The 12,436-nt window shown below is 53.4% G+C and overlaps 2 protein-coding genes and 1 pseudogene across 4 annotated transcripts; 2 read left to right on the forward strand and 1 right to left on the reverse strand.

Annotated features, from left to right (window-relative positions):
- The first annotated feature begins 715 nt into the window (after window positions 1-715).
- LOC115386647 (kelch-like protein 11) lies at window positions 716-4,614 on the forward strand. Of its 3 annotated transcripts, none has more exons than XM_030089052.1 (3): window positions 716-804; window positions 1,231-1,719; window positions 1,793-4,614. In XM_030089052.1, the coding sequence occupies exons 2-3, from the start codon at window positions 1,244-1,246 to the stop codon at window positions 3,375-3,377; spliced, it is 2,061 nt and encodes a 686-aa protein (XP_029944912.1). In that variant the 5' UTR covers window positions 716-804; window positions 1,231-1,243; the 3' UTR covers window positions 3,378-4,614. The 3 variants fall into 3 exon arrangements, with proteins under 3 accessions (XP_029944912.1, XP_029944913.1, XP_029944909.1); XM_030089053.1 differs by having other exon boundaries at window positions 746-796; XM_030089049.1 differs by lacking the exon at window positions 716-804 and having other exon boundaries at window positions 1,148-1,719.
- A 591-nt stretch (window positions 4,615-5,205) lies between these two features.
- Window positions 5,206-8,503, forward strand: LOC115386954 (cytosolic 5'-nucleotidase 3-like). The gene is made up of 9 exons (XM_030089424.1): window positions 5,206-5,341; window positions 5,670-5,768; window positions 5,870-5,939; window positions 6,027-6,073; window positions 6,783-6,868; window positions 6,943-7,032; window positions 7,102-7,264; window positions 7,339-7,539; window positions 7,630-8,503. The coding sequence occupies exons 1-9, from the start codon at window positions 5,339-5,341 to the stop codon at window positions 7,738-7,740; spliced, it is 870 nt and encodes a 289-aa protein (XP_029945284.1). The 5' UTR covers window positions 5,206-5,338; the 3' UTR covers window positions 7,741-8,503.
- LOC115386952 (peptidyl-prolyl cis-trans isomerase FKBP10-like) lies at window positions 8,356-12,135 on the reverse strand (annotated as a pseudogene).
- Window positions 12,136-12,436: the final 301 nt, after the last annotated feature.

Below are 12,436 nucleotides of genomic sequence, written 5' to 3' on the forward strand. Positions count from 1 at the left end.
CTTGGAAAAACCTTGATCCGGAACGATGAAACCTCATTTTACCTGTAACACCTTTATGAATTTGTGTCATAGCAAGAAAACCTTTGATTTGCTCCAAGCCAAAGCCTTTTTGAGTGCAGTTTACATTTTTCAGAGTTTTCTCCAATTCAGATCCAATGTTTGTGCCTTTAGTGACCCTAAATCTGTTATGGAAGAGATTTGTGCTTATTGGAGTCACAAATATTTGTTTTATTACAGATTTATTTCATTATTGCAGATTATGTACATTTTCACACGTTCCATGAAAACTGTAATATTTACTATGAAAACATGATTTCAGAAGCTTCTTCACAAAGTACATCAAAAACAATTGATCTCCAAAACATTTTTACCTTGAAATAGATATGGGCAACTGCTAGTTCTTCCAAAAAAATTGCATTATTTGTGCCATATCTAAGAAGAAATACGTAATTTAAACTTCATTTGATATTCTCTCCAATTGCAGATATTCTTTTGTGAAATTAAACGCCATAATTTTAACATATCCGTGTATTTGAGATGCTCTGTTGATTATATTTTAAAAGCTGTCGGGAGTGAAAACTCGTCTATTCCATAATAAACGCTTTACGAACGGACGTACAGTTCATGTGTACGCACGCAGAGCGTCTGGCACGCTCACTGACGTCATATGACGCAGCCACGCCTTTCTCCTACTGCGCATGCGTGCGACCCTGTCTGTGTTTACCCAGCTGAAGTTGGTTCTTCATTAGCAGTCTCTGGCCACACGTCAATCACTCACTTTGACGCCTCATCTTTGGTGAGAATGTATGTTTATTATTGTTTTTATATATATATTTTGTGTGAATGTTGACGATTTATCATATTCGTATAATTTATTTCGCGCAAATCACTGAGTTGTGTTAAATCTCGCTCTCAGTGTGGTGCATGAAATGGTTCAAGGTATTAAAGTATGTTTCAGGTTGTGAATTGCTATGGAACTATTTAAAATCGGTATTTTCGTGCTTTACATTAACCGTTTGTCATTTTAATTGTGCTAAAAGAAATGGAGTGAAAAAACGAGAGGACGCTTTTCTTCTTCCTCCAACGGTCCCCTTTAAGCGGTTGACATGACGCTGTGAATGCGAAGCGCGCTTCAGTGCTGGCTCCTCGGACTCCCTGTATGTGTGGCTGCGTATGTCGCCTGCTCTCCTTCTCTAGCTTACTCCATCTCCCTCCACGGCTCTCTCCCAGCGCCGGCAGCAGAATGGCAGCGGCGGCCCCCACCCCGGAGGAGTCCGTCCGGAGCGGCGGCGGAGGCAGCGGCGGCGCGGCCGCGGGCACACCCAGCTCGCTGGCCGGGGACGGGGACGCGGAAGAGGCCGAGGACTTCACGTCGTCGTCCCACTGCTCGGAGCTGTCCAGGCGGCAGAACGAGCAGCGGAAGCAGGGCTTGTTCTGCGACGTGACGCTGGCCTTCAGCAGCGGAGCGGCCACCGGCAGCGTCCAGAGCTGCGAGTTCTCGGCCCACAGGTCCGTCCTGGCCGCGGCCACCGACTACTTCACACCGCTGCTGGGGGGACAGTTCTCCGAGTCGCTGTCCGGGCGGGTGGAGATGAAGGAGTGGAGCTCCGAGCTGGGACCTGACCCGGAGACGGTGGAGAGCGTGATCCAGTACATGTACACGGGGGAGATCCGGGTCAGCACCTGCAACGTGCACGAGGTGCTGGAGCTGGCGGACAGGTAGGGGTCAGCGCGTCAGGCCTCGTGACCTGACCTTTACGCAGGAAGTGCTCACTGTGATCTGTTCCTCCAGGTTCCTCCTGCTCCAGCTGAAGGACTTCTGCGGCGAGTTCCTCAAGAAGAAGCTGAGCTTAACCAACTGCGTGGCCGTGCACAGCCTGGCCCACATGTACACGCTGGACCAGCTGGCCCTGCGGGCCGCCGACATGATCCGCCGCAACTTCCACAAGGTGATCCAGGACGAGGAGTTCTACACGCTGCCCTTCCACCTGGTCCGGGACTGGCTGTCCGACGCCGAGATCACGGTGGACTCCGAGGAGGTGCTGTTCGAGGCCGTGGTCAAGTGGGTGCAGAAGAACGCGGACGAGCGCGGCCGCTACTTCGAGGAGCTGTTCCGCCTGCTGAGGCTGCCGCAGATCAAGCCCACCTACCTGACCCGGGTGGTGAAGAACGAGCGCCTGGTGGCCGCCAACGAGGCCTGCCTGCGCCTGGTGTCGGAGGCCGTGGAGGGCCACGCCATCCGCTTCGAGAACCTCAAGTCGGCCGACATGGAGTTCTGGTCGTCGCACATGGCGTCCTTCCAGCCCCGCTTCGGCCAGAACATGGACGTCATCATGGTGGTGGGCGGCGTGTCGGAGGGCGGAGACTACCTCAGCGAGTGCGTGGGCTACTTCATCTACGAGGACCGCTGGGTCAACCTGCCGCACATCCACAACCACCTGGACGGGCACGCCATCGCCGCCACCGAGTCCCACGTCTACGTGGCCGGGTCCATGGAGCCGGGCTTCGCCAAGACGGTGGAGCGCTACAACCCCAACCGCAACACCTGGGAGCAGGTGAGCAACCTCACCACCCGCAAGCACTCCTTCGGCCTCACCTGCATCAAGGACATCCTGTACAGCATCGGCGGCCACGGGAACTTCAGCCCGGGGTTCAAAGACGTGAGCGTCTACGAGCCCGAGCAGGACAAGTGGCACAACCTGGAGTCCGCCCCCAAGATCCTGAGGGACGTGAAGGCGGTGAGCGTGGAGGACCGCTACGTCTACGTCACGGCTCGCACGCCCGTCGACACGGACAACGAGGACGGGCTGAAGACGGTGACCACCCGCTACGACACGGAGAGCCGCCAGTGGCAGGACGTCGACTCGCTGCCGCTCATCGACAACTACTGCATCTTCCAGATGGCCGTGGCGTCCACCAACTTCTACCACACGGCGTCCTGCTGCCCCAAGAGCTACGCCGTGCGGGACGAGGTGGCCCGGCAGAAGATCAGCGTGCGCATCTCCGACGAGATCCTGGAGAGCCTGCCCCCGGAGGTGACCAGCATCGAGGGCGCCGCCATCTGCCACTTCGACGAGGACGTCTTCATCATCGGGGGCTGGAAGAACAGCGACGACGTGGACAAGCAGTACCGCAAGGAGGCGTACCGCTACTGCGCCGAGAGGAAGCGCTGGATGCTGCTGCCGCCCATGCCCCAGCCGCGCTGCCGGGCCACCGCCTGCCACGTGCGCATCCCGTACCGCTTCCTGTACGGCTGCCAGCGGTACCCCATGCCCCAGAACCTGGCTCGCCAGCGCGACCGCATGCAGCAGATGCAGCAGCTGCACCGCCGCACCCTCACCCTCCGCCGGCAGCTCCAGTCGCAGATCGAGTGTTGAACGCTGAAGCCGCTTTGCGCCATCTCCCATCGCCGTCGAGGCTCATCCATACGCTCACGCCGCGGTCGCCCTGGATTTCATGGACTCCGTGCCATCGGCTCTCGTGCTCACGTTGTGTTGCTGTGGCGAATTAGTGCAAACGCTCATCGAGGAGGGATATAATGAATGTAAACATGTGAATAAGAGTGATTATATAGCAGCTAACAACTGAATATCCTTCAGTCATTCATCTTATAGATACTGTTTATCTGCTGTACATAAAAAAAAGCTGTATATGTATACATTTCTATGGATATTTTACATTCCTTTTATCATTCATGTGACATTAGTAATAACTGCATTCCTCCTGTCATTCCATCGTAACACTGTGACAATCTCCTCCAGCTTCGGACTCGGACTCCCGTCGCCGCTGCTTCGTTAGGCTTGTGTGTTTACCGTCCGGCCTCCGCAGTAAAATCTCAATCAACCCAGAGGCTGCTGATCCTGTAGGCTAGTTCGCTTCTTAGACTCTCATCGTTCCTCCAAAGGTTTCTCCAGTGTATTCCTGTTTTTTCGTTCGTGACGCCTGCCATGTTTCCCGGGTTTCCAGAGCAGGTTCGACGATAGGAGGACTGTAATATCCCAAAAGATGTGATTATATTTAATGAAATCGTTCCTTTAAGTCTCTTAAACCCTCTTCTCTGCCGCCGGTGGATCAGTCATTCCTCCCTTTTGCACTTTGGTTGTTACTTACTGTAATCTGTTCATTTTCAAACAGACACATATTTAATGTGTTCATGTATGTGGGTGCGAGTGTGTAAGAACTGTGTTTCCATAAATTATCCCTTTGCAAAGAAAGGCGAAAAGCTTGTCTGGATCTGCACTTTTTGACATCTTAAAGTCTTAAAGAGGCATAGTAATTATTTTGCCACTGCACTACTTTGCTTGTTTTCTTGGACTCATATCAGACAGGGTGATTGTATTTTGGAAATGCTTTGTTTTACCAGCTTATCCAGCCACTAAGAGTCAAAGTTTCTCTAAAGGAAAAACAAAAGAAAAGAAACGGCAGAATTTCTTTCCAGCATTAGATGTCTTGTTATTGTACTTCACTTCCAGCTGCGTGCATCATGGAGACCTGGCTTTTACCCACCAAAGAGAAGCAAGAAGAAAGAAGAGATTAGATTTATTAATAAAAGGAATTATTATATGAATGTGTTGTGACTGACATTCAGAATTTCCCTTTGTCCTTGCAGTGCTTGAAAAATAAAGCATCGAGGTTAACAGAGAGCAGAAATGATATTCATTTCCACTTTATGACCAACATGAAAACGCACTACAGATCTTAACTGAAATAAGCTATGTAAAACGCTTTGCATGTGACATTGTGCCCTGATGTTGGATGTAAGAAATGCTAATGTCATCACCTGTAATTAAAGCTGTTTTGTAAGACAGAGGCGTGCAAATTTATTGCTTCGAATTTTACTGGCGTGTAAGGTGAAATCCGCTCATTGTAAATGTATTTAAGATTTTGATTATTCCAGATACGCTTCAGTTGTGGGCCATGTGCAAGGAACCATGGAGGAGAGTCTTGCTTTCAGGGGGAGAGTACAGCCGTCCCACCTTCAGTTACACAAGTACTGCTGCTGCGTTCAAGTGCTCCTCGTGGGCTCGTAGCTTTAATTATCTCACAAATATAACGCTATCACAATCTCCTGACGTAGCTTAAACTCACAGAATATCATATACTCTTCATTTACGTTACCTGCAATTAATTTGTATTTATTCAAAGTGGCGTAAACCCGTTTTTATTCGAGCTCTCTGAAAATTTCCCACACTCAGCCTGGTCACTGAAGGCCGCAGAGCTACTATCGCTAGCCTGTAAGTCTGTCGTCTTAGAAACGTTTAATATCAACAGCAGCGGACTGCAGAGACACTTGTTGTCAGAAAATAACTGGACATCATCGGCAACATATTTCAGGAAGATGGTAAGGGTTTATTTTGAAGAGATGCTGCCTGCCGAAAAACGACGCGCTGTAACTCATTCAACTTGAGCAGCGGCTAGCTTAAACGGCACCTAGCTAGCGCTTCTTCCAGCTTCTCAGTAGAAAACAAAAGATTCGCTCCTACTTTCACTGTCTCACGGGAATTAATCAATTATTCGGGTGTTTGTCTTAGTTTTAGTGGCGAGCGGCAGCTTCGTGGCGCCGAGGTTTACACGCGTCCCGTTTAAAAAGTTTCTCTGAACTCTGACTGAGAATACACCGTCATTAATCCTTCATCTGCATCTCATCGGTATTCTCTTCCTCTGCTCAGATTCTGGAGCTGTCCAACCCTTCAGTGTGCATGAAGGACCCTGACAGAGTCCAGGAGGTCCTGCAGTCCATGGTGAAGGCTGGATCCAACACCCTGCAGGTATCCGGATCTGCAGGTTCTGTGTCGGGACTCCTCATGGACTCATGGTTATAATAATAATAATAATAATGTAATGATGCTTCCTCTGGTTTGTGATGCAGGTGATCTCTGACTTTGACATGACTCTGACAAGATTCGAATTCAACGGGAAAAGGTGCCCCACCTGTCATAGTGAGTGTACTTACTGTCAGGTCTGAACCAGTGTGTGTGTGTGTGTGTGTTTAGTGTGTGATCATGTCTGTGTTGTGTCATCTGCAGATATTCTTGATAACAGCATACTCATCTCCGCCGACTGCAAACAGAAGGTAGGAAAGGACTCCTCAGTTCAGTGCACGATTCATTCTGATTGACTGATTTTCCCCCACAGCGAGAGTATTCAGTTAAGAATTAAAGAAGTCTGGTTTGACAAAATGTCTTGAAGCGACGGTCATGATGCCTAACTCTTTAGTGTGAAGTTATATTGACATCTGCCACTCAAATCAAAAATGAATTCAGTGCAATTCAAAAACATTTTGACAGTATTTCTCGTCACGAATGATGGAAGTGGGAGAAACTGTCACTCTCTTACTCATTGTCACCTCGACAGAACATGGTGGAGTTGTATGGAGACCTGGGAAAGTTGTCTCAAAGCTAGAGAGTGGATTAATGAGCTTTGAAAGAAAGCAGTGACACTCTGACTTCTACAATGCAAAAGAATCGTGAATAGATTTTTGAAAGTTTTTATTATTTTAACCTTTTAACACTGCAAGTTGATTATTAGTCTGAAAATGATTCCATCTTGATTTTTTTTTTGTTTCTGTGAACAAACCCTTGCCGCTGGAGGTTGTTGGTGTTTGTCTGCCATCTACAGGGTCGTCAGAGTAGAATCAAGCTGCTGATTGTCTTGAAGATGCTTCTGAAGTGTCAGATGATCCGTTAGAAGAAGCACCACTCCACCTTTCTTCAGGTTTATTGACAGTTGTTGCCTCAGCGTTGTGGAATTCTGTCTGAAGCCTCCCGTCCTGTCTCCGTTAGCTGAAGGGGCTGCTCGACACGTACTACCCCATCGAGATCGACTCGTCGCGCTCGGTGGAGGAGAAGCTCCCTCTGATGGTGGAGTGGTGAGTGTCCGGCGCCGGCGGCCGCCGTCCGGCCTCCGGCCGCAGCAGACTGAGCGTCGCTCTGTGACCCGCAGGTGGACCAAAGCCCACGAGCTGCTGGTCGAGCAGAAGATCAGGAAAGACCGTCTGTCCGTGGCGGTCCGGGAGTCGGACGCCATGCTGAGGTGAGAGGCGGCAGCAGAGCGGCCCTCCGGCGGCGAGCGGCCCGCGCTGACGTGCGTCTGCGTTGACAGGGAAGGCTACCAGCTGTTCTTCGACCACCTGCACCAGCACAGCATCCCGCTGCTCATCTTCTCCGCCGGGATCGGAGACATCCTGGAAGAGGTGATCCGCCAGGCCGGCGTCTTCCACCCCAACGTCAACGTCTTCTCCAACTACATGGACTTCGACGAGTCGGTGAGTAGCTCCACCGCCGAACGGCAGAGGTGCGAGCGCGCACGTGACGGCGCCCGCTCTCCCCCGCCTGCCAGGGCGTGCTGACGGCCTTCAAGGGAGAGCTGATCCACATCTACAACAAGAGGGAAGGCGCGCTGCTCAACACCGGCCACTTCCAGGAGCTGCGCACGCGGCCCAACGTGCTGCTGATGGGAGACTCCCTGGGAGACCTCAACATGGCGGACGGCGTGCAGGACATGGAGAACATCCTCAAGGTCGGCTTCCTCAACGACAAGGTAGCTGAACTCCTGAATTCGGTCCCTCTCATCGGGAATCAGACCAGGTCTCTCCAGTCCCGCTGAGTGTTTGTCCTGTCTGTCCTCCAGGTGGAGGAGCGGAAGCAGTCGTACCTGGACGCTTACGACATCGTGTTGATAAAGGACGAGACCCTGGAGGTCCCCAACGCGCTGCTGCACTACCTGACCGGCAGTCAGTGAACTGTGACGGGCCGCCGGACGCCGAGGGGCCACCAGCTGCGAGGTGCTCGTTAGATTCCCGCTGGAAGGCATCGGAGTCCGTCAGGTTTGATCTCTGTCTTCATCAAAAGGCTCCGCGGCAGGAGCCGGCCGGTCCCTGTCCTCCACCTCACTCTTGTCCTTGGGAACAAAGTGCTTTTCACCAGACTTGTTGTTGTGGCGGCCAAACTCGCACTGACCACGCTGCATGACGTGCACGCGACATGCACGCGACCGCTGAGCGTCTCTGTGGCGACCTTCACTGGTTTTTCTAAAGGATGTAATAAAGGGAGAGGAGAAGTGACGCTGCACTGAGCTTCACAGTGGTTTTACATGAAACTTTCTTTTTTTTTAGTCTGGCTCCACTCGACACTCATTGAGAAAACGTCTGATTGTTCTCAGAGCTGCTACCTCAGATGTGTTCAGGTCTCATCGGGAAAAACAGATTCTGTCAACATTTCCACCCGAACCGTCGCCGTACGCCTCTCCGCCGTTTTCAGTCTCGTCTTGGTCTTCGTGACAGAGATCAGTGTCTAGAAAATAACTCGCTGCAATGAGACTTTGATTGATCACAGATGACATGGTTTATTGATCGTCTGCTCGTCGTCGTGCTCCACATCCAAACACTTCCCTCTCTTGTTCCAGTCGGCCTGCAAATCAATAAAAACCATCAACACTTTCATTTTCAGTTTTCTGCTGCTCTATTCTTCAAATACCGACGGAAAGAATGCCCACACGGTTTCTCTCAGGACAATATAAAAGTTTATTTTCTGTTTCACAAATATTTTTTTACCAATATTTTCTATAAAACTTTCTGTTCCTGAACACGAGTCCCATAAAGCTATCTGTGCAGCCAGTGGTTCGGTCCGTTTGACTCCTGATGGATTCTGGGAGCTGGGCCCGGCCCAGGTCTGACCTACTTTACACGGATCTCTACAACATCTCTGAGTTCACATTTTGAAACACTTTATTCCGTCTGCACAACAACTTCCTGACTCCAGGACGAGGAGAAATAAAACATGGCTGAGCTCCATTTAGCTGCTGTGGTTTTCAGAGTCTGGATCGTTTTCTGGGTAAACAGGAATATTAGGAGAGTTTTCCTGGTGTTAGTCTGAAGAAACGAAGACTGAACCAGAAAATGTGTTTCAGAGATAAAGAGCTTTTCCACCAGACGGAGTCAGAATCGACACCTTTCTTTATGAAACCCCGTGGATTTCAGGAGTCGTGCGAAACGCGTGTTGGGGCGACTCTGACGACCCCCGGCGGGAGGCGTGGCTCCAGGCGGCGTCCCGGCTCTCCTCACAGCTCGTCCGGCCTCCCCCGCCGGGCCTCGCCGTCCGCCTGGACCTGCAGCTCGTGTTCTGCTATCTTCCCGTCTTTATCGAGGTCCTGGTGATTAAACATGTCCCGTATGATGCTGTCGCCGTCCACGCCCGGCCGCAGGCGACCTTTGCCCTCCTGGACCTGGAGCCTGATGAAGGCAGAGAACTGGAAAACAGCAGAGGACGTCTCTTTCTGCTGTTCAGCTCCCTGACCCCTGACCCCTCCCGCTCACCTCCTCCAGAGGAACCTCCTTGTCCCCGTCGAGGTCCATGGCGGGGAAGAGGGGGTCGGGTCCGTCTCCGAGCCACACGAACATGAATCCTTCAGGGACGCCCTTCTGCAGGTCCAGCAGCTCCAGCTGGAAGAAGAGCACGGCGCCGCCGGGGACCGCCCCGGCTACACACACACACACACACACACACACACTCCGTCACTCACAGACAGAGGCAGTCCACCCCGGTCCCAGAGGCCCCGCCCACTGACCTCCGCCCTCCCCGTGACCCCAGTGAGGAGGGACGACCACCTCCCTCGTCTCGCCGACGCACATGGCGCTCAGGCCCTCCTCCAGGCCGCCGATCAGCTGGCCGGCGCCCAGCGTGGTGACGGACGGCGAGTCGCTCCGGTCCCTGCGGACGCCGGGCGTGCACGTGTTCACGAGCGGCACAGCGATCACATGCACGAGCGTGGACGGCGGCGGCGCTCACGAGGAGTACAGCAGGGTTCCGTCCATCAGGGAGCAGTTGTAGCGGTACTGGATGAGGTCGTCCGGCTCGCTGGTGGCGCCGCAGTCCCGGGGCTTGTGGGTAACGCGGACCTCCACCGGGTCGCCGGGGTTGTGGAAGTCGACGACGTGGATGTCGAAGACCAGCACGGCGGAGCCGGGGATCAGGTCTCCTGGAGGCAGCGGGATCGGGTCAGCTCCGTCCTCGGCGTTAACGCCGCCGCCGGCGCCGCCACTCACCCACGCCGTCCTCGCCGTACGCCATGTGAGGGGGGACGGTGACCCGGAGCCTCTCCCCCATGCAGCGGCCCTGCAGGGCGCCGTCCATCCCCGGATCACCAGGCCCCGCCCCACGTAGGTGTTGTAGGTGCTGTTCCGCCGGTAGCTGTGGAGACAGGCGGCCGCTGGAGGAGTCCGTCCCGGAGCGGCGGCGGGCGGCGTCCGCGCGGCGCCCCGCCTTACCTGGAGTCGAACAGGGTGCCGTCCTGGAAGGTGCCGTTGTAGTGGTAGCGGATGAAGTCTCCGCCGGCGGAGCGGCGGCGGCAGCCGGCGGGAGCCTCCCTCACCTGCACCGTCACCTGGTCGTCAGGGTGGAACAGGTCCACCAGCAGCACCTCGAACACCAGCGTGGCCTGAGGAGGAACCCTGGAGCCTGAGGGGGCGGAGCCACACATGACCTTTAACCCCGGTCTCCTAATCGTCACACCACAGAGCTGGAATGCGAACCTCACCGTGGCCGCTCTCTCCGTATCCCAGGAAAGGCGGGACGATGAGGACCCGGGTCTCTCCCACACACATTCCCAGCAGGCCCTGGTCCAGGCCCGGGAGCAGGGCTCCCTGGCCCAGGTAGGCGTCGTAGGTCGCGTTCTTGGAGTAACTGACGAAACACGGTGAAGGTTGTTTTAGAGGAAGGATGAGAGGCGGGAGGCAGCGGGCGTGGGGCTACCTGGAGTCGAAGGCCTCGCCCGACAGCAGCGTGCCGTTGTAGTGGTACCGGATGAAATCCGCCGCCGCCGCGGTGCGGCCGCAGCCGGCGGGGCGGAACAGCGTGCGGATCTGCACCGTGTCCTCGGCGTTCCACACGTCCAGCAGCAGGACGTCGTACACCAGCACGGCGTCGGGGGGGATGACCCCGCCTGCGAGGGGTCAGAGGGCAACGGCTCGGCACAAGGTCATTCAGAGGACGCCTCCGCCGGGGAGACTCACCCGTCCCGACGCTGCCGTAGGCCAGGTGGGGGGGCACGGTGATCCGGCGGCGCTCGTTGACGCACATGCCCTGCAGGCCGCGGTCCATCCCAGTGATGAGGCGGCCCAGGCCCACCTGGCTGATGAAGGCCTTACCGCGGTCGTGGCTGACGGAGACGGAGACAAGCAGCAGGTCAGCCGCTCCGTCAGGGAATCAGAGCGAATCGCTCCGAGCAGGAGGAGGAGGAAACTCCCATCAAGCATCACTCCATCACGTCTCACACGGTGTAATACCGCTTTGTGCCACAAGAGGGTGTCGTCACCCGTTTTACCTGCAGTCAGGAGCTTCTCTAACTCCTGTTTATCAAGGTTTTTAGTCATTAATAATAATTAAAAAAAAATAACGCAAATACATGTGTGAGCCAATTTTCTTTTTCCTAAAGAAGCAACTTAAAACCCTCTCATGACGTTTTTGAATTCATATTTTATTTGATCATTTTTTGAACGCAGACTTTTTGGACCTCTGTTTCTGTAAAGTAGAATCTGAAGAAGTGGTTTCAAAGCAGAGATCACAGGAAATCTGAAGGGAAGTAAAACCTCTTCCAGAATCTAGAACTGCCCGAGGAAAGGAACCTGGCTTTTATTTTGAAGGCAGTGTATTTGAACTGTATTTCTAATATTTTACTGAAGAGTAAACCAACAAACAGAAAACTGGCTCTGTTTTGATTTATTGATGGAAACTGTTTGAACTCTGGAAACATCTTCATCTACCAAATCATTCACACCACTGCGCATGTTCAATAAAACTACTGCTGTAATAAAAGTTTTCTGTGAAGTTTTCAGATTATTCAGCTGCAGTAAAGTGCAGAGGTCAGAGGTCAGAGGTCAGGACAGCTCCAGACCTTACCTGGAGTCAAACTTCTTGCCGTCCGTGTGGAAGGAGCCGTTGAAGTGGTACCGGATGAAGTCCTCGGTCTGGACCTCCCGGGGGCAGACCCGGGGGATGTGGTACCGGTCCACCAGCACGTCCACCAGCGGCTCGCCGCAGCAGCGCAGCCCGGCGAGGAGCGGCAGCAGCGGCAGCAGCAGCCCGCAGGAGCCCGGGGGAGCCATCCGGAGCAGCGGCGGGACGGCGACGCTCCGGACCGGAGAGGAGACTGGAGGAGGAGGAGGAGGCGCGAGCTGCTGGGACCGGAAAGGCCACGGCAAGCACTGCAACTGCATCCGCTTTCAGAATAAAACACATCGAATTACGCTGCTGTATTAAAACCACTGCAAACAGCTGTTTCTTTTATTTATTTTATCAACAACGTGCTCATACGGTCATGGGTTCAAATCCCACCTACCTTTTTGTTATGGGTGCCCTTTTAGTCACTTAAAGACCCTGATCACCTTCTTAACTTCACCTGTTTTGCTGAAATTAAAAGGGCATTACAAAGAAAATGTATT

This window comes from Salarias fasciatus, chromosome 4 (genome assembly GCF_902148845.1).
Source record: "Salarias fasciatus chromosome 4, fSalaFa1.1, whole genome shotgun sequence".
NCBI lineage: Eukaryota > Metazoa > Chordata > Actinopteri > Blenniiformes > Blenniidae > Salarias > Salarias fasciatus.

Bases quoted from the DNA above. Each gene is read 5' to 3' on its own strand.
- LOC115386954 (XM_030089424.1), top strand. The intron at 5,769-5,869 runs GTATCCGGATCT...TTTGTGATGCAG, and splicing joins CTGGATCCAACACCCTGCAG to GTGATCTCTGACTTTGACAT. The intron at 7,265-7,338 runs GTGAGTAGCTCC...CCCGCCTGCCAG, and splicing joins ACATGGACTTCGACGAGTCG to GGCGTGCTGACGGCCTTCAA.
- LOC115386647 (XM_030089049.1), top strand. From the start codon at position 1,160: ATGTGTGGCTGCGTATGTCGCCTGCTCTCCTTCTCTAGCTTACTCCAT. The intron at 1,720-1,792 runs GTAGGGGTCAGC...CTGTTCCTCCAG, and splicing joins GTGCTGGAGCTGGCGGACAG to GTTCCTCCTGCTCCAGCTGA.